Here is a 27,079-nt window from a genome sequence, read left to right as displayed (position 1 = left end):
TGTTCTGCTTGTTCAGCATCTCTTTGATATACTGCTCATACAGTCTTACTGGCACTTTGTTGCATGCATGATTAATGAGCTGTGTGGCCACTGACTATGACTATGTTTTCTGCTCAACTGTGTGCGTGTGTGTGTGTGTGTGTGTGTAAAAGAGGAGCTTAGACTTGACCTGTGTAAACAGTGACCAACAAAGGGAAAAATAGAATGGAGAAAAGCAAACCTGTTGGGTTAGCTCCAGTTTATGGCTTGCTATGTTCTTGCAGCAGAAATCTGCTGTTACTGTCTCTGCATGTCTCATTTGCATTCAATGGTCACAATAACACCAAATTACAAAGAAAAAATTGCAGGTTTGAGTCTCAGGTCTGGCAGGAATTGTTGGTGGGACGGAATGAATAGCCAGCGCCCTGTCCACCTTCAATACCACAATTGAGCAAGGCACTGGACCCCCAACCGCTCCCCGTGGGGGCCGCAGCAATGTGGCTGCCCACTGCTGTGTGTGTTCACGGTGTGTGTGTTCACTGCTGTGTGTGTGCACTTTGGGTGGTAATGGAATTTCCCCATTGTGGGACTAATAAGGTTAAGGTTAACTACATTGGCTCTGAACACTGGAATTGAATCATATGAAAACAGTGCAACAGAAACTAAATTCACAGGGACTCTGGATTCCATTCACATTTAGATTCAGTCCCATCACATGTATATAAATATCAGTTTTCATGGGTGAGTAGTTAAAAACTTCTATAGTCTGAATTAAAATCGTAGGATGACTTTTATATTTTGTTTGAGAAATATTCTGTATATTGCCCTTTAATGGAATTTTTTTTAGTGCAGCAATTGTTTTGTCTCCATTTTTCTCCACACTTAGTAAGCGGAAACCTATTCTGAGTTAAATTTTTCATAATCAAAATCAGTTTAGGAGCAGCTACCATTTTAAAAAGAATCTTAGTCTTCTTCAGATTAAATTACTAAGAACCAGAATTGATGAGCCTGAAGTTTTTATGAGCTTATGTGCTGTGAATGGCACTCTTTAAATAATGTATAACACAGCTATTGTAGGCAATATTTCTCTATCTTAATCTCAATAACACTCACTGTTGATAACTCTTTGACCTTTATTCCAGAGTTCATCGCTTTGGCACTGTAGAGATTAAAGTGTGATGGATGGCAATGCACAAGTGAACACAGAAGAGTCGGGACGAGAAGATGAAAGAAGAGGACAACAGTGTCACAGAGTTTCTCCTTTCACCTGCTCGTTGTTATTGAGGCCTGGAGAGGGTTTACTCTTCATGCCCTCAGTGCCCCCCCGCGATGTCTCCTGGAAGAAGAGGTGTGGCGTCCACACAGACATGATAATCCGCTTGTACTCACTGCGGAAGTTCTGGTTGAGCAGGCCATAGATGATGGCATTAAGGCAACTGTTGAAGTAAGCCATGAAGTAGCTGACCACAAAGAGCCACTCGGGGATGCGAGGCACCACTGTTTCGGGGTTGATAGCAACAGCAAGCCCAATGAAATTGAGTGGCGCCCAACAAACTGCGAACAGCACAAACACCACAAACATGGTGATAAAGTTCCTCAGGTCACTGGGCTTGATGCGAGGGCGGACCTCGGACTTTACCTTCCGCCTCACCTGGATGACAAGGATCCAGATACGCAGGTAGCAGAAGGTCACCACAGTGATGGGAACAAAGAAATGAATGACCACCACTGTGATGGTGTAGGATGTGCTGACTGTCTGTGCAAATGTGCATGAGTAGATGCGTGGGTCATACTGAAGTGAGCCAACAAAGAAGTTGGGCACAATGGCTATGACTGTGAGCAGCCAGATGAGTGCCACCAGCAGCAGTGTGTTGCGGTAGCTGTACAACTTGTCGTAGCTGAAGCTGTGGCAGATATAACAATAACGGTTGATGGCAATCCCTGTTATGTTGAAGATGGAGCCAATCACGCTCAAGCCCATCAAGAAGCCACACACCTGAAAGAGAGAGAGAGAGTGACTGAAAATAAATGATGCAACACAAAATTAAAACACAACATGATTTTGTCTTTTGTACAAGTCAACATCAGTCCTTGATAAATTGCTTCAGTGTTAAACTACGTTTAACTGAAGATTATAATGGAGATTGTTACTTAGAATAAAAAGTTAGTGTTAGCTCTATTTTGGAAAGTCTAGAAGTGCATCCTTGGGGACCAGCTACAAAATATGCTGAATATTTGCATGCTTCAGGATTTAACATAGTTAAATGATCTGGCTTAAAATTGAACTATGCAACATCATTGCAGTATTGAGTCATCAGTTGTTAACATTGCTAGTCTGTATCCTGTAAATTGGTATAGCCCAGGTGTTTTGTTTCTCACTTTGCATAAACATCAAAGAAACAATTAAGAAGACACTCCTGCCCTGGAGCCTGATTCTTTAGAAGCTTTGCTTCAACCAGCAGACTTTAAAGTGGAAATAATAATAATAAAACTGCAGTATGGAGAAATGCCAATATTAGGTATATGGATTGCAAACATATATGGAGAATGTGGATCCAGCAGAATGTCAAGCCACCAAAGCTGGTGCTGTAGAACATGAGCCACATGACCTCTGGTATACCATCATGCTGTGTCCTCCAGTGTCTTCAGCCATGCCAGTTGTGTATATTGCCCCTTCCCTCTGAATACCAGGCTACCAGGTGAAGGTAGCCAGCTGTGCATCCATTACCACCACCAAGAAAGATAACATGGACATATTCATTTACAGTATGTGTTTAGTGGACATGGATTACACCAATTGGTGTGCCATCTCCATTAGAAAAAGGAGAACTGCATGTCTGTGGTTTATAGTTTGCAAGAATAGCATTCCCTGGTAACGGATGCCTGACCACCAGCATCGCTATGCAAAGTTTTTCTCATGTTCAGAGAATCATATTGAGCTACATCATCAAACTTACAGAAAAACTATTACACCTTTTGTAGAAGTGTTATAATCCAGCTAAATACAACTGGAAAGCACCCCTCTGGTCTGCCTGGTGTGAGCATGAGCAAGCAGAGAAAGTGACCACAAATAACAGCATAACAGAACTAAACCCATACACACAATGTGTGGGAATATTGAAATACAAACATACCCATGGTGAACATCTGTTGTTTTGTTTGTATGATATCCCTGGGACCTGGCTAGCTGTTTAGAGAAACTGTGCCCTGCAATCAGTGGATGTGACTGACAAGGGATGGCATTTTCAGTGGTAAGGTAGAGGATACACTCTCAGCAGGAAAGTATAGAAGGAAAAAAGGAATAAGTAAAAAGAAATTACATTTGCAAATGTAAAAGACAGACACAGAGTATAAGCTGTATGAGTGGTGATAAAATACAAGGTCTGAATGAGCAACAATAACACGAGTATTATGTGTACAAGTAAATGATTTTTCTTGACACTTTTACTTTGGAGTTTCTAACACCTTCTGTTTTATACTCACTGTTTCACCCAGAAAACCCTACTGAAGATTACACAGCATCATGTACCTATTCTGGCACAGACACAAATGGTTAATATAGGTTTGTAATTTACTGCTTACAGGGATTTTACATACTCAACAGTAATCTATAGGCAGAGAAGAATATGATTGTTTCAGGGAGAGGGCCATTGAAATCAAAGACTCCCTTTACAAAACAGACGTTTACTGTGCTATTAGTATACTTATTTTAAACTTAAAATAGGATAGCGTACTTTCAGTTTATTCTGAATGTACTTATCAGAGATATACTAACCAAAATCATACCCAAGTATGCTTGGTTTATACCGACACAAAAAAGTATACAGAAAATGTGTATCCAGCCTGTACTTAAGTATAATTGGCATAGTTGGTCTATAGATTTTTTAATTGCTATGTACTTAGGTATAACTAAGCATTCTTGACTTATTTGTAAATAAGTATAAATATTTGTTTTGTAGTTTTGGGTGTGTAGTTTTGGAGTAAATAGTACATGTTAAGAACTGAACCATTAGGAGGGATGATTTCTCCTTTAAGGCTAGTAGTGAGCAGCTGAAGCATTGTTGCAGGTTTGATTTCATTTTGTGTGACAGATCACACAAACCTGGGAGAGGTGAGAGATCAAGTCTGTTAAAGCTGGCTTAAACACAGAGACACTGTGTCACCATGTTTTTGTGTGGTTACTAAAGGGCATCAAGAGATCTCAGACAGCAGGCATCTTCAGCCTCGCACTTTGCAGAAGACAATCCCAACCTATCTCATTTGCAACTTGAATCACAGAATTCTTAATTTTTTTAGCCTTCCCCTGATTTTTTTGGTATTTCAGTTTCATTTGTCAATAATATAAATATTGGTTAAAAAGTCCTTATATCCTCTTGCATCACTAAATAAATGTTTATGTGCTGTCTATAAATGCCTAATTCAGGGTGTTGAAAGTGGAACTGGTTATTGTTCTATACAGAAAATACATTTACAAATACAAATACAAAATCTAAAACTATCACAGTAAAATAAGCCATCAACTCAAAGATTTCATATCTCATCAAACCACATCAAGACATTTCTTTAGTCACTGTCTATAGGATGGTAACAAAATACAAACGAAAGTAGTGTCTGTTGAGTGGGGGCAGAGTAATGCCTAGGCCCTTAATGATGAAGGGAAAAAAAAGTAAATAAAATGTCAATATCAAAGAGAATATTGCTTTTATTTATTTTGAATCAGGCTGAGAGCAGAACAAAACATGCCCAGGTCCTGATCATGGCATATGACCACATTACTTGCATCTTCCAGACACTGCATTGGCTCCCCATCCATCTCTGCATTGAATATAAACTCTATCTACTTACCCACCAGTGCATCCATGGAAACGCCTCACAGTATCTCAAAGAACTACTCACACCACAATCTACAAACCAGCAGTGGATCGTGCCTTCTCAGCAGCTGCTCCACGACTCTATCCTTTTTAATGTCTTAATGTTAGTTTTATTGTTTTGTTTTATGCTTGTTTTTAATCTGTAGCACTTTGAAATTTGCCTGCATAAAAGAAATGAATTATTATTATTATTAAGAAGGAACTAACATATTTATAGTTTGTTTATCTCTGCACAGCCATTATTCTTCCAGCACCTTTGAACTATGAGCAAATCCTGTTTCCCTGAAAAGCCAGATTTATGTTGGTTGTCCCTCTGATACCTTTCTATTGGTGCATCCTGTCAGCTTGAGACAGGTGAAGACGGTATAAGAGCCTTCTGTGTGGTGATATGTGGGAAGACCAAAAAATGACAAGAAATATGCCAAAATATAAGGTTACCTGAAAAAACTCATTAGTAACAACAAACAACACATTATCTGTTTAATCAGCAATGTTTTAATGAGGGAGGTGTAATGGGACCAGTGTGAGAAAAGTGTTTAGACAGCTACTGTATATGTTTTGACTGGAAAATGAAAGCATAATTGTGAAGGAGTGGCCATCTGTGGGATGGGAATAGTGGGGAAGGTGACTGTGCGTTGTCATATCTGGTGTGTGTGTGTGTGTGTGTGTGGCTGAGTGTCTGAGTGGGTGTATGTGTGTGCGCCACAGCCGGGACTAATTACTAATCGTGCTAATGGATTTAGTAGGTGGAGATTAACAGTTGTGAAAAGTAGTTGTCTCTGTACCTAAAATATGTTTTATAATGATCATCTTTTCTTGTTACTACTACATCCAGAGATCAACAATGTACAAATATTAACTTTAAGTTCTACCTGTAGAGTTAGCTTAAAGTTAACTGGTCAAATTATTTTTGGTCCACTAAGAGTGGAGGACAAGCCACAGCTTTTAGAAGAATACATGCTTTCTTGCTTGCTCTTTTTAGCATCTGGCCTGATGTTCAGAGATAGGGCAGCTTATTTTCATGTGGCACACAGCAGCAACACTAAGCAGCGGCATATGCCACTAAACAAACGACATAAGTGTCTGGGGAGTGGTACACAACAGTGAGAGAGCACATTCAATTTGTTGTGCTGGATGAACAAGCAGTGAACCACAAAGAATGTGCATATGAAACAAAAATGTGGCAGTGTTCCAGTTTATCTGATGATACAACACAGTTTGTGTCTGTGGTCAGCAAGGCTGCTTTTCACAAGGTCTGCTCAAAAATCACCACATAGGTCAATAAAAGGCTGTTGTTGTTAATCTTAACATTTGACTCAATTCTATTAGCAATTACTCTGATATGAAGTTGATCAGAAAACTGTTCAGACAAATGAACTTTACAGGTTAATATGCAGTGTGGAGATTGTGTATGGAAAATAGAGTATGTAAGTAGGTAGAGAAACAGTTGACAAGATGCATTTACGGCTGTTTTGTCTATTCTGTTGTGGTAAACTATTTGGTTTTGGTGGGTTTGAATGATGTACTGTAAATATACCCACTCCGAACAGCTACAAGGTTCTGCAAAGCTATATATATTCCATTGCAATATATATACAGAATTACATTACATGTATGGGCACCAGGTCCACATAAAAGCAACTTCCCATATTGAACTCAGTCTCCCCTTAACACCTAGAGGGAGACACTCCTCCCAGTAGCTCACCTACTGGCTGACCGACAGGTAAACGTCAGATGAAATCCTCGATACTTAACCAAGCGCGGAACACAAATCACTCTAGAAGCTACAGAAGGAGGCCTTGCCCAGAAGAAACAGCTGGGTGAAACCATGTTACTTTCTCAGGGGTGCCAGTGGTGTCCACTTATGTGTATCGCCACACTCCAACATGTGCCCTTTCCCTGACAAATACAACATCCCATTCCATGTGGCCCCAACTCCCACACACATACTAGACCCATTCGAACCAATCCATTCACCCTTTTGCACACACCTTCATTACCATGGAGCTGGATCTGGAGGCCAGGTACCATGCTGCTGGTAGAAAGTAGGTAAAGGGAAGGAGGCAACCCAGTAACAAAATCTAAGGCTATGTGTGACCAAGGGCAATGTGGAACAGGTAAGAGATTTAGTAAACTGGCAGGGGACTGGTTGGAGGACTTATTTCAGGTGCATACCTGACAGGCCCCCACATACTCTATAACATCATTCACAAGGGAAGGCGACCAAAAGTGGAATTTCAGTAACTGAATGGTTCGGGTTGTAGCAGGATGACAAGAGAAACGGCTACAGTGAGCCCATTTAATGAGGAATGTACCTCAGGGGTCCGGCTTTTGCTGAAGGGCTTCCTGCATGATTTTTTTGATAGTCCAGGTGAGCACCCCTACCACACATGTAGCTGCAAGAATAGGGAATGGCTCAGGTGCCGGTTCCTCCACTGAGTGGATATGCGAGAGTATGTCAGGTTCAGTATTCCAAGAATCTGGGCAACAACAAAATTTAACTGTGCAAAAAAAATTGCCCACCTGGAGTTCAAGTGTTTCACAGATTTTTTGTATTCAAGGTTCTTATAATCTCAACCAAAAATGGATGCTCAGCTTCCTTCAAACAGTCCCCTCATTTATCCAAGGCCATTTTCACTGCCAGCAGTTCCTGGTTGCCAGTGTCGTATTTGCGCTCTGCTGAAGAGAGCATGCCGGAGAAAAAAGCACATGGGTGGAGTTTGTGTCTGGTGATCTTTGAGATAACATTGCAGTTCTACACTCTTGTGCCAAAGGCAGCCACCTCCACTACGATTGTGAGAGGTCTGGTAGGATCAGAATTGGAGCAAAAGTAAAGCTTTTCTTTAACTGCTGGAATGCTTCTTCAGCTTAAGGTGACCATGGAAATCCAAACTTTGTAGGGGTTAGGTTTGTGAATGGGGCACTGACACAGGAGTGGTAATGAATGAAACGGTGGTTGAAGTTAGCAAATCCTAAAAAACATTGTAACTGTTTTCTGGTGGTGGGAGTTGGCCACTCAGTTACCACTTGCACCTTATTGGGATCCATTTTTAACTGTCCTTAGTTAATGATGTCAACTTTTACAAAAAAAGCTCCTGTTTTCCAGGAGTCTAAGAAATACCAGAACAGTAAAGGTAATTCATAATGGGCTTGTTCATTTTTTCATTCCTTCATTTAGGCCCTGCAGAAAAATTGCTTGCAGAGCACTAGCAGACCAGTTGGTATTGGTTCCTAAGATTCTGAAGGTTAGGGTAAATTCATAGACAGATTGTCTGCACTATTTGAACTGCAGTAGCTTCTGTTCTAATTCATTCTTTCTGTTAGGTTGTCCACACACACTGCAGTTAGAAACCGTTCGTAGGTTGACTGAGTAATGGAATGGCGATTAAAAAAGGCCTCAGCCCAATCCAAAGCTCTGTTTCTTAACAGTACAATTATGTAAATGATTTTGGCTTCATCTGAGCTGTACATTACTGTCTGCTAGTGCAACACAAAAAAACACTGCAGAAGGAAATCTTGAAAGGAGTCAGGGTTACCAGTAAATGGGTCTCGAGAAGAAAGGACCGATACCGGCTGCTGAAAGGGAGGAGAAGACACCATGACATGTTGCTCGAGTTATGTAATTTGTTGTGTTGTCTGTTCTGTTGTTCAGTCAAAATGCATATTTGTGTTTTTTGTTGTCCGAAGAGCGCTCCCTGATGAGCTACAGCTCTATGTAATGTTCCTCCATCTGCTGGGTCCATCGTGGCCAGGTCATTCTGTCACGTTTTGGTATTAAATTTAGAGCTGGACCTAAGTTTGCAGTTAATAGGAGTCTTTCTTTACAGAGAACAAGAACTTAGAGAAGCAGAGATTTCTTTAATAATTATATAGTCTCTTATAGAGTTTTTAAAGCCAGCGGGATTGTCAGTAGAAGTTCATGCACTTGCTCAAACCCCTGAAACTTACATAGCATAGGAGGAATTTGCAGGAGTCAAGGGAGAAAACAGGAGTTCAGGGGGGTCCAGGGAATTGCTGATTTATCTCTCCGAACACAGGAGTCAGGTACAGCAGGAGAAAATCACAGTAAGTGATTTGCATGTTTGATCTAGGAGACTGGGGAAACAGTCTGGAGAAGACTGCATGGACTCAGGTTAGTGCAGTTGTTCATGGGAATTCAGGAGACTCAGAACACAGTAACCAGGAGAAAACTGCACCCACAGCAGCCTGACAAATTTTGCATAACATGCATCCATTTGCGGTACAGATTTTTTTTCTTGTACTTTACAGAGCAGAAATGAAGTGTATGCTGTAACAAACAAAATGTAATTATCATTGCATGTGTCCCTTCAGTTTGTCAGTTTGAAGGAAAATACACCTGCATTAATACATGTCAATAACAAAACTGAGGCCTGACATAGAGATAGTAATAGCTGAATCTAGATCACCTCTGATCATGGTATATATTTATTTACTATGCTAGTTGCACGCACACATACACATACACACACACACACACACACACACACACACAAACCCCCAAAAATAAATTATTACTTTTCTACATACAAGTTAATTACGTTAATATTTTATTAATTACTTTATTAATTACTATTAATTTATATAATTTAAATGATATTAAATTTAATAACTTTAAATAAGAATAACTGCTGTAACAATTGAATTTCCCCTTGGGGATTAATAAAGTACTTCTTCAATACCAAGTTCATCTTTACTATATTATCATGGTACTTCTTTGTAATAGTGTAGAGCTGAAAAATACATTAAGGTCACTCTAACAAGTCACTCTTGCAAGAAGAATATTAGAAGAGATATTAAGATTAAAACCTGCCACTGAACAAGGCTGAGTTAATAACAGAGCTGACAAACGATAAGAGAAGAGGCAGAGGCAACATATGCAGGTGGCATATTTTTCATATATATTTGAAATCTGTTTACCTAATATTGACATTTCTCCATATTTATTTTTACTATTACTATTTCTGCACACAGAGCTATTGCATGTTGAAGGGCTCCTTCCTCTGTTGTGTTCTTAAGGTTGGTATTTGTTTGTACAATTTTGTTGGGAGACTCAAATGCTCTAAAGATTGTAAAGCCCATTGAAACAGCCTAGTGATGTGTGACTTATAAATAAAATTGACCAGAATTAAACTGCAGAAATAGCATTAAGGTTGTTAGAAGAAGCCTTTAACTCAGCATCTGATATATAATCTTGGCTCACCTTGCACTGGGTCTCACCCAGTGACCAGCCGTCATGGAAGATGGCATACAGCACCAGAGGGTAGGGGTAGAATGCAACCACCAAGTCAGCGAAGGCCAGGCTTACCACAAAGACATTTCCTGTAAAGGACAGAAGGAGAGGAAACAGAGCCATGTGACTGTCTCTTCACATTGTGGTGGCTGCTGCAGTCTGGGAGGTTGTGGTGGTTCTGGTTTATCTGGAACTTTACCTGAAGATGGACATTTTGTGTGAGTGAGAGTGAACTCTCATCTAATATGCATCACAACCTGCTGTGTCACATGACATAGGTGTTCAGAAACGAATTTATTATTATTCTTAAAACTGAAAGAAATACAGATTAAAAAAAAACAATTTTAGTTTTATGACATTCTATAAAATATTTACAATGTTGTTTTGCTTTCAGTTGCTCCCATTCAGGGTTGCCACAGTGGGTCAACTGATCTGACTGATTTGGCACATGTTTTATGCCAGATGCCCTTCATGATGCAACTCGCTTAGCTTCCAAGTGTGGCTGCGCCTAGAAAATATTTATAATATATGTACGTATGTTTTATTCATTGGATCTCTGCTAGACTGAATGTAATGATATAGTTTATCATCTGGGGGCAATCTGCATCCCTGCAAACTCCACATATGTTCTTACCTTTCTGTTTTGAACTCAGGAAGATCCAGCTTAGTACATCTTAACATGAGGCATCAAGTCACACTCTGGTGTAGCCTGCACCTCTGTAAATCTACTTTAAACAATGATTGAGAATCATCAGCCAAAGCCCAACAAAATCATTACATTTTCTTCACTACATTCTTTTGCGTTTGCTTTCCTTTTGGTTTTTACCACTTTCCTCTGGCACTTGATTTATCTCACAGCATGCAACATCTCCCTCACACAGAACTTCCTTCAAGGTACAGCAGCTTGCAAGCAGTGTTAAACATCTCTGAAGAGGTGTGTTCTTTTCATGTACCAGTGAGAGAATGAAATACAACCCAGAAAGTCCAGGATGGGGGGAGGAGATTTATGTGTTTAAAACTTATTACACCCCAAAACACAGCATGGTGGTTTGTAATATTCATAGACTCTATTATACAACTTTGGAAATTTGTGTTGGCAGCAAATGTCTTATCTTTGGTCCTGACGGAAAAGAATTCCACAAGGAATGGTTACTTGCATATATATGTATAGTTGGTAAATATCGCTTTGCCAGATCAGAAAATACTTAGTTCTGGTATACTTATTAGTCACAAATCATCTTTCAGTATTTGTTTAGGGCTGCAACAAAGAACCACTTTAATAAATGGTTAATCAGTCAATTATGTTTTAAGAAATCTGTTTTCAACATTATTTTGGTGAAAATATTAACCTTAAACTAGGAATTTGCTACCCATGTAATAAAAATGTTTAAATTTGTTTTATGTGTGACAACAATTAAACAGATCTTAAATTTTGTTACATTAAACAAGGAACTTGTTCACTAAAATTTCACACTGAAAGCTATAGAGAGTGGCACATTAACCCAAATTAAGTGACATCTTTCAGATATGCACTTAACATTGTTAGATATTACACTGCTGAGCTACATGCAAAAACACAACTGTCCCTTACCCAAACTACTTTTTCTGCAAGCTCCTTTGTAAACATCTGGGTAGCGTTATGGTGTGAGCTCCGCTGTGTCTCCCATATACTCCACAGAGACAACACTGCCACTGGATTTTCTCCCTATGTGGGGATAAAACCACAACTACAGACTCTGGATGTGTCAGCAGGACAAAGAGACAGCAGCTAAAAACAAAGGTGGCTGTTCTCTATATGTTGTCTTTAGAAATTCACTAAATAAACCAGAGGAAATATAAACCATATGAAGCCTGAAAAACATGGAGGATAAGGGTGGCATGGGTCTCATGCTGTGTCTTAAAGTCAGTGTGGACTGACATTAAATAAAACAGTCTGTCTGCTCAGTGAGATGTGCAAGTTACTGTGTCAATTGTCCTGAGAACCATAAACATTTTACTGGATGACTGATTATCTGACCACATAACAGAAAAACTAGAACAAGCAGACACCACTACCATCCACATAACAGTGTAAATATGGTTTCATTGTGGAAAATGTGACTTTCACTCTTCTCCGCTTCTGCCGTTTTCGTCTCTCTGCAGCAGCTCACCATGTCACCAAGTGCTGCCACAGCTACATCACTAGAACTAAGTAATCAGTAAGTTTGTTGCCAATATTTAATAATCATATCATTTTTATTCATTTTATCGATTCGTTGTTGCTCGTGGTTCAGTCAGTCTCAATGAATGTACTGTTATCTGTTTTCACAGCGGAGCTCAGTCACCAATGAAGAGCTCAGCTTCATTCAGTGAAGAACCATGGTAAATTAATTTTCATATCATCTCGATATAGCTGGTTTCAGTCTTGGCAGAGTGCAGATGTCTTTGACATAACAGAAACATTTGTCTTACTCTTCCTCCCAGTCAGTAGCCACTTCATCCTATATTAATTGCTTCAATTCTCCTGCATGATGTGTTTATAGAAACATCTCATGTCCACACCTTCAATGTTGAATTTTTTCCTGGTTTAATTATAACACGTGCTTTTATCTGGTCCCAGTAGGAATCAGGGCACATTTTCAGCTTTTGGAGCCTCAATGCAGGGAGGTTTTACAAACAATCTCTCTGCTTAAATGACTCTCTGGCACATGACCCTGATTCTAGGAAATGCTGTAGCTGCTGGTGGTTATTAAATTACATCTCCTTTGCATTACATTTAATCTCTTTAAACCCTGTCTTCCCTCTCTCATTCTTCTGGCTCTAACATCTAATTCCTTTCCTCTGGTCTCCCAACCTGTAGCCGTCAATGCATTTCAACAGCCGTGTCCCCCCTCTGGCCTCTTCTGGTCTTCTACCCTTTGATACATACTAACTTTGATCTCGCTTTTCTCTCTATAGGGCTTAACCTTGACTGTCCTCTGCCTTACTAACACAATATCCCTAACATTGGTCTTTGGTGTATGTCTCTGTATCTCGTTAGTTGGCATTGGTCAGGGTCCACCCTCCATCCTAGGTTACAACCTTTCCCTTTCTGCCCCTTTTGTGTAATACACATGTTATTCAGTACAGGTGAAGTGGTTATAATTGCTCATTATGATTACTGTTGGATTTTCTCTACCTTGAGTTTAATTAACCTTTTGGGGAGCTTGTCCTATCTTCTGACTTCATATGGACCTCACATCAATGGTCTCTTATCACTAAAAATCTCTCTTATGATGAACTCCATACATTTTGTAATTCAGTCCCATTTGATGTCTTCTTTATTCTCACGGATATGTGGCTCACTGCTAAAAAGCATGTGAACTACTGGATATAACTTAAAAGTGAAGAAGATGAGGCAACATATTATGCAAAGTCCTTCTCTACACAGCTACTTAACTCATCATCATTACTTGTCAAATTCAGTTACGTTGCTCTGGGTATCTGTGGTGGGGGAGGCCTGAAGACAATTTTAGACTTAAAATAGAATCTTAAAATCTCTTTAAAACTATTTACTGACTAAACAGTTTCTATTTATAATGCAGGACTGCATCAATCTGCATTTTACAGAAGAGGACACAGTCCAAAAAAAAGAAGCTGTCGTCTGTTGCTTAACAGACATAGAGTAAATTATCAGTTCTAGACCATTAGCTACTTGAAAGGAAAAAGACATTAGAGCTGAATGTATATTCATTCAAAAGCCACATCTAGCTACTCAGCAAAAAATGCATTATAGTTCAAGCATCTCCTGAGATAATCTTTGGAATGTGATTCATAGGTCTACATGAAGCAGACTGAAACCCATTTCAATGAGATATGTTTCTCTGGGGGATGTTGGTTGATTTTAATATTACACGAACTGATTAGTAGATCCCACACCGTTGAGAGCACATGTATATTTTTCACTCCAAATTTAGTTACACATCAAAATACGTACTGACAAGGTTGTTATACCTCTGTATAATTACATTTGCCACCCAGGAGGAAACCTTGCCTATTACCTCAGTTATGGTATGGCCACACCTGGCTGTTGTACAGTAAGTCACTAGTGAAAAATTCCAGCTTTCAATAGTGAGATCTTCACCAGGAAAAGTGAAGAAAGAAAAGCCAGTACGTAAGTACTTGACATCAAGTAGCGCACAACTGTTGTCAGGTAAGCAGACATGGGGAATGGAGATAGTGACTGTGTTGTGTGGACACAGCACAGATCTGGAAGGTAAAATCCTAAATCAAGCTTGTGTTTCGCTAAGAGAACATAAACCAGCTTGTATTCAGTGACTAGGTGATAGTTCCACTCTAACAAGACATAAATATTACACACTATGTCATCCCGCTATCAAATATTCAGCTGCAGAGGCCATCTGCTGCACATCTAGCATATATTTCCTGGCAGTTCTATGAAAACCTCCTGATTTATGACCTTGTCAGTCCACCACTCTCCTCCTAGAGATAACCTCTGTCCAACACTCAACAGCGGTAAGTACTTACATTTTCTTTCTCAAATACAGCAAAGACGGAGAGGGGCATCTCTAATCTTTGATACAAGATACTTCTTACATATAGCAAAGGCAGAGAGGAGAGACTGGTGCAGGGGAAATACTGGCAGGGTCACTTCTCTTGGTCAGAGAAAGAGATTTTTTTTTAGTGGCAGAAATTTCACACACATACCAATACTATTCCATATTTCTTCACCTTTGCTACTTAACTACCTCCAGCAAACTCATCCCACCAATCCATGAAAGGCTGTAGAAAATTTGTGTTCTGCACTGTGCAGTGAGAGGAAAGGCTCCTTCACAGACTGCTTGATTCAGTGTTGCTGAAATGATTAAAAACACACATAGTACCTGAAAAGCTGTGGCACTGTTGAGGCACCCTGTGCTACAGCAGTGCTGTCTCAATGGTGACATTTCCCTCACCCTTCAGCTGACCACTGAAATACAACATGGCAGACCCACCTGTCAGGTCTTGCTGACAAAGCCACTGAGGTAGCCATGTGGAATGAGCACAGGAAGTGTGTATATTAAAGGACGTCAATGTGACTCAGAGTCACTGTTTCTCTTGAGACCTGGCCTTATATTTAGAAAATATGTCTGAGTAGGACATCATGTTTAACTTGACCCAATCATTTTAAGTGACACATTTTGTTATTTCTTTTTATGCTAAGTATTAAAGGATCCAGCAGTTGCCATTGCCTATGAAATGGATACAAACTGCTGATATTTATGAGAGCTCCAATATCATTGTAAAGTGTTAAGAGATGCAGGAGATGAAGGTTAGACAGAGACATTCAGATTCAGAAATATATCTAATGGCACTGAGCTTATTAAAAGGTAATGTTTTGTGAAAAACCTTTAATTTGGAAATAATTACCTTGCAAATGGGAACAAGGTATTTGCGACTATATGCTGTGACGAACAGGCAATGAAGTAGCAATGCAGAAGCAGTAATTTTGGCATTTGACTTTGAAACTCATTTTCAAACTCATATTTATATTATTATAATTCACTGCGACAGTGTCTCAAGCAGAGCACAGAGAATAAAGGGTGCACTTGTTATTTGAACACGATTACATTCCCCTAGATATCATTAACTAATTAACATTAGAGATAGACCTGCCCCCCATCCAAAGAAAAGATTCATTATGTAAGTATACACAGGAGACATTTTATCACATTGCATTGCAGTACTGTACACACTGACAGAAAGCAGAGATGTTTCAGTGGAGAGGAGTCTATGTGATTCAGCCAGATGACCATCAGCAACAAAGCACAAATCAAAAAGTTACTATGACTCATAAAGAGTGAGTCTTAGAACAGGTGTGCTTCCAAAAAGGGATAGTAAGACTTGGATTCAAGTAGAGGTCATCCTACTGCCAACTCACAGTCCATCTATCAAGCAACAATCTTTTTGATGAGTTTTGGTCTCTGGTCAGAGCCAAACACTGAAAATGACTGTGGCAGCAAGTGAAAAACAGCCATGGATTCTGACCTTACCTCAAACAAGCCTCAAAAAGAACCCTTTTCAGCCAAATTTATCTGTCTAAGTATTTTTTATAAATGGCCCCTCCCTTGACATTAATGAAGAGCTTCTGGCACATAGGCATTGATTCCCCAGGTTTCTGGCACTCTGTTTGAGTAAGTTTTCATGATAGTGGTGGAGAACACTGTCTGACTCATACTGGTGTTCAACTGAGTTGAGATGTGGTGACTGCAGAGGCCACAGCAAATGATTAACATCATTTTCATACTCATCAAATCAATCAGTGACCTCTCTTGCCCCCTGGATGTGGTACTGGAAATGTTTCATCACAGGATAAAGATGATCAAACAAAATAGCTTTAGACTGGTTTGCAGTGACCCTTCCTACTAAGGGGACGGGTGATCCCAAACCACGGCAGCAGAATGCTTTGTCAGTATGAAGCACTATTTGAGGTTGTAATTCTTTCATTTATATGGTTGGCATAAACATTCAAAAGTGGTGGGCAGGAGAGCATATCAGTCCAGATTCTAACTTACAAAATAATCAAAAAAGAATAATTTGTTAATTTTCAGATAGGACTATTGCTTCTAAGGCTAAGCAGATGGCAGAGAAGTCTTATAGTTCCTGAAATTTTCACTCATTTTTGATACATTTTGTTATTTAATGCATTTTTGATAACTACTGTTGTATTTTGCTTAATCACTTATGGATATTACTGTGGGGAGAAGAATCGACACCGGAGATGAACTCATCATATGACAACAGTTGTACCTAAAGTAAACTGCCCAGCTGAACTAAATGACTGCAGGCCAGTGGTTCTCACATCCCATATTATGAAGGTCCTGGAGAGATGATTATCTGCCTGTGTTCTGTCTCATCTGGAAGAACCTGTAAGTTATATGAGGATTATGTTCTTTGACTTTTCAACCAATCATCCTCAGAGACAAACTCAAAGGGATGGGGGTAGACCCCTCCTTTGTTTCCTGGATCACAGATTACCTGACAGAAACGCCACAGTTCATCAGGCTGGGAAACTGGTTCTCTGGTAGAGTTTTGAGCAGCACAGGGGCTGCACAGGGGACTGTTTTGGCTCCATTCCTACCCACACTGTACACAGCAGACTTTCTGACCGTTGCCACATTCAGAAATATTCTGATGATTCTGCCATTGTTGCATGTATCAGGAATGGACAGGAAGAGGATTACAGAGGCCTGATCAGTTCAGTGACTGGACTCACAAAAACCGCCTCCTACTGAACACCTCTAAAACCAAGGAGATTGTAGTGGATTTTTGAAGGTCTAAACCCCCTCCTGATCCAGTCAAATTCTGTGGTGTGGACATTGAAGTGCTGCCAGTCTACAAATATCTAGGTGTTGGACTGGGACAATAAGTTGGACTGGTTACTGAACACAAACATTCTATACATACTTTTCCTCCTAAGGCGACTTAGGTCCTTTGACATCTGCAGGAAGATGCTGCACATGTTTTACCAAACTATTGTAGTAAGTTTGCTGTTTTATGCTGCAGTCTGCTGGGGAGGCAGCATAAAGCAGAAGGATGCAAAGTGGTGGGACAAACTGGTGCAAAAAGCTGGTTCAGTGACTGGAATGAGGCTGGACTCACTGGAAACTGTGGTGGAGAGATGCACACAGAAAAAGGTAGAGTCCATCCTGGAATACATTGACCATCCCCTTCACAACATCCTGATGGACCAGAGAAGCAGACGACTCACCTCACTGTGCTGCAGGAAGTCAGCATCACTTATGTAATCAACTCCATCCCATTGGATCAAGGCCATGATAGCTATGGTCTATCTAACCCAGTTACTTGCAACAACATATTTTGACCAACATTGTTAAAAAACTTTTCTTTTCCTTTGCCTACCTTAGAATATGACCCTCTGAACCTTCCCAGCGCCACACACTGGGGGACTTGCTGTAAAAGCACCACTTTTAGCTCTGTCCAGATTAAGATGATTATAATTATTAAGTAGGCTTTATCAGCACTGATGATTGATGACTGAATCCTAGTCCCATTTCACAGATCAAGGTGTGGTTAGGTGTGCAGAGGTGAGAAAGGTAGAAAGATTCAGCACCATGCAGCTAATTTGGCAATCACCAGAGAACAAAAGAATTGGCAGGTCCACCATTGGCAACTTCACACTTAGCACATGTGACAGGCTGAAAAAGTCTAGAGATGCAGTGGTCAATGTTAGGCTGCCTGTAACACCATCAAGCATGACCAGTTTGGTAGTGGGTCAGTGATGGTCTGGGGAGACATACTGTATCCCTAGAGGGCTGCACAGACCTCCATGTCGTAACCACATGAACCAGGGGTCTTCCTGGTGCAGGACAATGGCTGGCCTTATGTGGGCAGAGTTGCAGGCAGTTTCAGGATAGTGAAGGCACTTATGTCGCTGACAGGCCCTCACATTCCCCTGATGAAAATTTAATTAACCATCTATGGGACATTTTATCTTGGTACATCTGACTCCACCAAGTACTACCTCAGACTTTCGAAGAACTCACTGATACTCTGACCCAGGTCTGGGAGGAAATTTGCAAGCACACCATCTGCTGACTCAGGTGCATGCCCAGATGTTGGTAGGAGTGAATACAAGCACACAAGGGCCCTACAAACACTCTAATTTGCCTTCTGGGGCATATTCATCCATGGCTGCAATTTATAAGTTGCAGAAGCCGATCATTTGAGACAAGTTGAGTGGACGTGTGCAATCAACCAGTTCCCATGGGGCATGAATTAATAAAACAGCAGTGAAGATTCACAATAACTATCCCATGTGTCTTAGCTAGTTATGTCTTTAGAGCTGATTAATTATCAATATAATCACTATGTGAGTCGCACCCTGGAATAGGGATGCACTGGACTGCACTAATAAAATCATAATAATCTCTCATTCTGAAAAAACTGATGTGATGATCTAAGAACACATCACAGGTAGAATTAAACTTTTATGTTACACAGCGATTTATGTAATATTCACACATTTACGTCAGCAGTGGCATCACAGGGGTTCATTTAATGGGGCCACTGAATTGAATGGTTTGATCTTTGTAAAAGCAGTTCTGAAATGCCTGAATAATTACTGCACTCCAGAGTAGAAGGAGGCCCTCCATAGTGTGCCATCATCTGAAGAGCCATTCTCTAAAATGCTAGATTGGAGCACAGCAGCAAGAGTCACATGGCCTGCACTGGAGTGGGAGACTCAGCAGCAGAGTGGGAAAACAACTGTTTGGTGCAGTGTCACAGCAGCATGGTGGCATCTCCTGAGAGAAAACAAGGACGGTTACTCACAGCCTCATCAGTCTCAGTGAAAATTAAATGAGCATATATTCTGTGTACCATTTCACAGAAATAAAGTACTTTCTAACACTCACAACAATGTAAATCCCATTTTAAAAGACTGGGCTTCGAAAATACAAACCTCTGGCCTCTGTTGTGAACAGAATTTACAGACCCACTTCTTCTTCTTACCCACTTCAACTTTGAACTACTCAAGGTACTGTAGTTGTGTGTGCAGTCTTCTGTACAGTTGGTAACTGTTAGCATCATTTCAGGTATGTCAACTTTAGTTGAACTTGTAGTTAAGGTGGTTTAGGTAATCTGAATGAACTCTTAACACAGTTGGCTGTTTGTGTTCCTTTTACAGTTGGATTTTGTTGCACTGGAGTAACTTTTGACAGTGCAACTGGTGCAGCACACCAGGGCCCAGAGCCTGTCAGGGGCCCATGTGGTGGTTTAAATCCCAGTCAGGCAGCATTGATACAGTTGCCAGTTGTAGTGTTTCCTGTTTTTGGTGTCATTCTGTTGCTTGACTGTTGTCATTATTTCTGATGAGTTTCACCTATGTATTGTTGGCGTCACTGTATTTGTGTATACAGTATATACCCATGTCATTGTATTCCATTTCCATTTTTCAGCTTATGACTGAGAAATCGATGGTTCACCGTCAACCAGGAAGTTTCAATACATTAGAGGTGCTTTGAAGGAGATGGGGAAAATTACTGAGTACTGAAACAGCCCTTCTCAAATATTTAATCTATGATCTAATATTGACAATGAACAGTCAAGTTTTTGACTTGGTATTTTATTACATTAGAGTTGAGTGAAGCATGTAAATTCACTGACCACACTGAAAGGGCTAGGAAAGTAACTTGATTTGTGTCCTACTCAAATAGATGGCAATGTTTTGTTATTCTGGGAAATGTTGCTTGTCCAGTCACTAGTAGAATGCATCTAGGACATATTAGCTTAGATTACATTTAAATGCACTGCAACTTCCTCCAGCTCAGTGATGACAGGACAGTTGGTAGTTGGTGCTAAGCCTGTTGCAGGACATATGTTCTCTTCTAGCCTCTTTTTCTCTCAGTATTATCATCAAGTGACATTCGGAGTTACTCTGTTACTCAAGATCACAAAAACCTTCTTTACAGATGGGTAATTAGAAAGTCAGAAACTAACATACATGTAGATCATCTTAGTAAAGTTTTGGGCCACCTCTACCCGCCAGCTTCAATCAGATCAAGCATTTAGGGTTATCCTTGTCACCTGTCACTTCAGTTTTCAGTGTTTGTGGGGTCAGTCACTGGGATACTTTGCCACATTGTATTACAGTAAATCACATCCACCTGCTTCTCTCTAATACAACAGAGGGCGGAAACAGGGAGTGAGGGAGAGAAAGATGGAGAGAGAGAGAGCGAGAGAGAGAGAGAGAGCAATAGCGATAGGAAGAGCATACACATGGGTAAGCAAAATCATGTACAGACAATATTTAATTTACGGTAATAATTATTCAATGTCATGAAAGAGCTATATGTACAAAGGAGGGTAAAAAATTGAGGTTTTTTTTTGGAGACATCCTTCCTTAATCCTACAAACTGTGTTCAACAAACAGTGGATCCAGCCACAGCTGTAATTAGCATCAGTAAAAACAACAACTTCAGTTCTTTTAGTGTGTCACCCTGGAGTCATTGTGCATACTTACTACAACTGAATAAGAATATGGAAGAATAGGCATTATTCTTATTGTTACAGCTGTGTGCTTGTAGTGTATGGTGTTTAATAGCACTACAACACTGTGTGTTTAAAGTGTAACATTTCATTAACTCTGGATGTAATATCAGATTATTCATTTCCACTACATACTGTATGTGTCTCAGCAAGGCCCTGAACCACACAGTGGCCAGCAGAATGCTGTGGTCATTCTGGGATGCTTCAGTGAGAATATCAAGAGATGTGCACACAGTTTCTAAAGTGAAGTGCCCCTCTGGAACCAAACTGCGTTGCTGCAGCTGTCACACACTGCTGCTTGTAGATAAGCTTTTGGTCTTGTATGTTTTGGCCAGGAAACGCCCATTATTTCCAGAAGCTAAAGTTGGCCCTGAGCTGGGTAGAAGAGATGTTTCATCCTCCAATTTATTCTGACAACTATTGCATCTTTTCTTCTTTTGTGGTTTGGTTGGTCGTCTTGTGGCATTGGCCGCAGACAAGTCAGTGGATGTATATGTATGTCTAAGCAATACACAGGATGAGATCCAGGTGTCTTGTGACATTTTGTGGCAACCACCTGTAATTTTTGTCTCCCCCTTATCTACACCGCAAGCATTTCAGCCGCATAATGCACGAGCATGACGTGGGCATCACATAGCTTCTCATGTGAGTGACTCCTGTTAGTGTCTTTACTGGGCTTGTGTCCGCTCATGCATTGGAAGTGCCTTATTTATGAAGAGCACAGAAAGGAGCCTGCAAATAAAAGTAAAGAGGAAAAAGATATCTTAAAAAAGAAATCTACAGTCAAAAACTGTGACAGAACGACAATGGTGTTCTGTCTTTTGGAGAACTGTAGAATAAAAAATCATTCAATCAAATAAATAAATAAAAATTTTTAAAAATCACCTAAATCCCTACTCTAATCTTAACAATCACAACAAATGCCCAATCACAACCCCTACCATAACCCAACTCTAAATTTGATTTTAACTTTAACTCTAAAACCAAGTCAAAAGACACAGTGAGGACCAGCTCAAATGTCCCGACTCTGATATTACGAATTCAAAATGGTCCTCAGTCTTATTGCCTCTGAATAATAATTAAAAATATTTAAAAGAGTCAAAATTTGGTGTAATTCCATGTAAAATGGAAATGAAAAAAGTATGTTGCTGCTACTTAATTTTACAAGTTTTGAAAATCATATGAAAAGAAAATGTCACAGGCCCACTGTAGGTGCTGCAGTGACATATAAGGATCAGCCATATATGGAACAAACAGTGATGTACTGTGTTCTGACACTTGACTATTATAGGCAGTTTTTCAGCAGTTTCTGTTGCAATAGCTCTTGGTTGCCCCTGACTTTGCCCTTCCTTAGACCAGTTTTGGTTGGTTCCTCATATGTAGTTTTGGAGATGTCTAGCCAGCCCTTGTTGCTCAGATCCTTATGCTTGTCCATTTTCCTCCTTCCAACACATCAAGTTGAAGAACTGACTGTTCTATGTTAGGCACTTTCTGCATAATATCTCCCACTACTTGACAGGCCCCATTGTAACAAGATAATCAATGTTTTTCACTTCAGCTGCCAGTGGTTTTAATGTTGGGGCTGATTAGTGTAAACTGTAGGAACACAAAGGTGTATTATTTCGCAGAGAGAAAAAAAAAAAAACCAGAAATTCTTCGCTATATTTAAATTCACTTGAATTATTTAAAGCCTCTTGAAATGTTTGGATTGGCATCACTTTTTTAGCTAAACAAAACATGACTGTTTTAGCAAGTGTTTTCTACCCTCTGTTTTGCAACTTGTAAGTTGCTATAGTGTAGTCTGTCCCTTATCACATCATATCTCCTCACACATAATTCCTGGCTCTTCTTAAGCAGGCACTTCCAATACATGATGAAGCAATCAGTAAGGAAGGTGTTTTGAAGCTGAAGGTGATGCAGCCATAAGATACTTCTCACTGAAAACTGTTACGCTCCAGCACAAACCACAAACCACTCAGAAAAGGTAGATTACCACAGTGAAGCTATTTAGCAGCAGCATCCACTGAGGAAAAAACAAATGCATTCATTAACTTATGAGTTAATTTATTACAGCACTAAACAAATTAATGTGGCTGTCGGATACCCCAGTCTGCAGTGCAGTTTAATACATTTCCAAGCTAATATTTTTAGGCACAGAATAAATTTACAAAATCACTGAAATTGGAAGGGAGCTGGGACAGGTGAGCTGAAGGAGCAGAATGAGCTGTAACAGCTCGGGATCAGAGAAATAACTGTCACAGCAAGTTTCCTTTATGCTGAGTGACAGCAAAAAGAATGTTGCACTGAATAATGAATGAAACACCTCTGCGTTTATACATCTCTGTGCTCTCCTGTGTTGGCCGGTGTCAGATCTCCAGGCTGCCCTCCTTCCTCTTAGCACCTCTAATGTGTTCAAGCCCTGCAGTCACACATTTCTAACAATGGTATGAGATTAACCAGCCATGGATTTAACAACCTTCCACTATCGTCTTTTTACAGCACATATACATGTAAACTCAAAAATGAGCACATTATAAGAAACTGAATTAAGAGAAAACCATCAAAGACTATACTGAACCCCCCAGATATCCCAAAGACACAGTAAGTATCTCAGGACAGCCATCTGCTACAAAAAGATCTTTTCATGTCAACTGAACAAACTCAGGCTGGTGATAAAAACACCATGATGAAATAAAACTTTAGTCAGTTGTGTACTATCAATCAATCTGTCCTTCAGTACCCTGTTAACTGCAGTATAAAAATCAGCATGTTCTTCACTCCAAAAATGTTCATGAGGGGTTATATATATTTTTGGTTACTTATAAGACATGTACTTGTTATTTTAAACTATGCCTTTCTAATATAGTTGTAATTATGTTAGGACTGGAGGACTGAAGTAGGACTGGAGGCAGCACAGTGGTTTGATGGTTAGCACTGTGACCTCACAGCAAGAAGGGTCCTAGTTTGAAATCCAACAGGGACCTTTCTGTGTGGAGTTTGCATGTTCTCCCTGTGCTTGTGTGGGTTTTCTCCAGGTACTCTGGTTTCCTCCCACAGTCCAAAAACATGTATGTCAGGTTGATTGGTGACTCTAAATTGCCCATAGGAGTGAGTGTGAGTGTGTGAGGTTGTTTGTCTCTATGTGGCCCTGTGATGGACTGGTGACCTGTCCAGGGTTTACTCCTGTCTTTCGCCCAAAGAGAGCAGTGATAGATCCCTCTGACTCTAAATAGGAATAAGTGGGTACAGATGATGGATGGATGGATTGATGGATGGATAAATGGAATTAGGACTGAAATGCTTCTTCCATCCAGCAGGGGGCAGTAATACCACACAGGCTGACAGAAAGAAAAAAAAAAGTTTTATTTCTTATTTTTTTTAAAGTATCTTTCTTTTAGTGTAATTTATGTTTGAGATGCTAGATATGTACAATATTTGGTGTGCTTGTGTAATTGTGCTATAAAAAGGCATGTCTCAGGTATATAATAAAACCTGGGAGTCTTTATCTGTGTGTTGATTTAAAGGTGCTCTACTTGTGTTCGTTGATGCCCATAACACACAGCAGGAGCGAAGCAAATTCAGCGAGGGACTACTGGAACAATTGAGTATTTCAGTACTTTGCGGATGCTGATTTTTGACATGCATCAACACTAGGAAAATAGAATTGTTTTGTTGGATTTGTCATCCCTCTGATAATGCATGCCCATCCCATAACCGAGAACAGCCAGTGATAAACTTTTTACAGAAGCTTGATAGCTGAAAGACAGCATGCATCCTGACACAGGGTGTGAAAAATGGCTTGTTGTCTACAAAGGCACAGGTGTGAGTTGTTAGTTGCAGGGGTTGCTGTCAGGGTCTCTGTTTTATTGTTAAGCACAGAGTCGGGGTGGGTTGTCAAGTCAGGCACTGAGTTTGTGTTTGTTGTCAACGACGAGGTCAGCATACGCTGTTTGGAGGTGTGTTTGCTGGCAACGATGTGGAAGCTACACAGCTGTGAAACCATGGCAGCCTGCGTTCTTTCAGATAGGTAAATGTCATGGGAATGCACCAAATCACGTTACATTAGTGAAGAGCAGAGCAGAAAGCAGAGCGAGTCACAATGGAAGAAGAGGGAGGAGAGGAGACTGCCAGAACTGCTGGCTACGCTCCAGCTGATAAAAATGCATACATTCAGTGAACACAAATGCACACACATACACACCATGTATTGCATAATTCATTGCAGTGAGCAGCTGTAACAAAACCTATTGTAGTAATAGCGTATAATGTCATAAAAAATTTAATATTAAAACATTAAGGCCTATAGTCCAAAATGGTGGTGTTAAATGTTATTGGGAGCACAAATGGCTGTTGTGGGTGTTAAGACAAGTAACTACAGATGGTATTCTATGGTTAAAGAAGTGAACATACACCTAAATGTCAGGTCAGCATCTCCTCATTGGTTAATCTATTAAATATGCACCAAGTCAATATTTCCAGGTTGTAAATGATATAGTGCCATAGTATATATAGTATATGTATATATATATATATATATATATATATATATGTAGCAGAGTTAAAGATAAGATTTTTTTTCACTGTTGTTGAACACTGGAACAAATATGTGTCAATGTTCAGTGGTGGCCCTTTATCCAACAAACTAAATACATCCATAGGGGAAAGCAGCTGATGGAGCCATGAGCGGGTTCATGGGGGAGTTAGTTGTGAAGCACCAGGTTGGTAAAGGAGTGGAGGCAGAATTAATGTATACTATATCATACTATATATATATATATATATATATATATATATATATATATATAGTATGATATCAGCTTAGCTATAGCTTCACAACTAACTCCCCCATGAACCCGCTCATGGCTCCATCAGCTGCTTTCCCCTATGGATGTATTTAGTTTGTTGGATAAAGGGCCACCACTGAACATTGACACATATTTGTTCCAGTGTTCAACAACAGTGAAAAAAAATCTTATCTTTAACTCTTAGGGTAAGACTTTAGAATCTCTTTACCGTTTAAGTGGTATAATGCATTGAGTACTGTGTTTTTTTTTTTGTAGTCCATCAACGTTTACTTGCATTTTATTAATGCACAGAACTCCAATCTTCTTCTCGAGCAAGCAGACCCATCAACTGAGTGATAGAGACTACAATTATTTACACTTATAGATGGTAAATTAGGGCATCAAAACTGTCACCTCAGGTTATGACCCCTTTGATCATTACTAAGATTTTGGCTTACCGGAACATGACTAGATTTACAGTTAGTCATACTAAAAATATGAAAAATCCCAATTGAAAAGGGGCTTAAACTGAGTTTTGCAAGGTTTACCCTCCTTGACATTTCATGCCTTGCCACTGAAAGACCTTAATGAGGATTCTGCACCAGCAGCAAAGTATCCCTAAGCCCCATCAGGCCTGCCCTCCTTCCCTCTGCCCTCACTGTGAGACAACCAGCGCAGTCTATATTAAGCATCTGAAGGAATTGACAGAGTATCTTTCTATTAATACAGTACTTTGATACAACTGCTGCTTTTGAGACTCTACTGTGCTGAAAATCGGCATTGTTCTTTAGTTCATACACAGAAGCACTAAAAAAATGAGGAAACATGTTGTCCTGGAAGCGTTCAGTCTTCTCTCCTTATGTAACCTTAACGTTACTTTGCATTGGCTCCTGTGGATGTGTGTGTCTTTCAGAGAGTGATCGCCTGTTTAGTGTTAGCCCCCCAGAAAGAGAAATGCCTCAGATGACCTCTGAATCTATTTCATTCTCTCTCATGCCACAAGTATGTAGTCCTGTCCTATTCCCTTCTTCCTCCTCTGTATCGAGGCAAAGTAAAGTTTATTTAATAAGCAATTCAAGAAGAAACATCACAAACTTGTCAATTAATGAACCTAAATGAATAATCTGATATTAAATGTTTCCACTGAGATTACTGTCTTCTTTGTC

The 27,079-nt window shown here is 39.9% G+C and overlaps 1 protein-coding gene across 1 annotated transcript in view; it reads right to left on the bottom strand.

Annotated features, from left to right (window-relative positions):
* Positions 1-1,224: 1,224 nt before the first annotated feature.
* mtnr1ba (melatonin receptor type 1Ba) overlaps positions 1,225-27,079 on the bottom strand; it is a 39,362-nt gene continuing 13,507 nt past the window's right edge. Inside the window, exons 2-3 of the mRNA XM_026291727.1 lie at positions 10,072-10,190; positions 1,225-1,975 (exon numbers count right to left, since the gene is read on the bottom strand). Coding sequence (XP_026147512.1) covers positions 1,226-1,975; positions 10,072-10,190 — 869 coding nt within the window. The 3' untranslated portion in view covers position 1,225. The remainder of the gene's footprint in view (positions 1,976-10,071; positions 10,191-27,079) is intronic.

The sequence above is a fragment of the Mastacembelus armatus genome, chromosome 13, assembly GCF_900324485.2.
Source record: "Mastacembelus armatus chromosome 13, fMasArm1.2, whole genome shotgun sequence".
NCBI classification, from domain to species: Eukaryota; Metazoa; Chordata; class Actinopteri; order Synbranchiformes; family Mastacembelidae; genus Mastacembelus; species Mastacembelus armatus.
The sequence above is the reverse complement of the archived record's forward strand: the minus strand, read 5'-3'. Positions and strand labels throughout refer to the sequence as shown.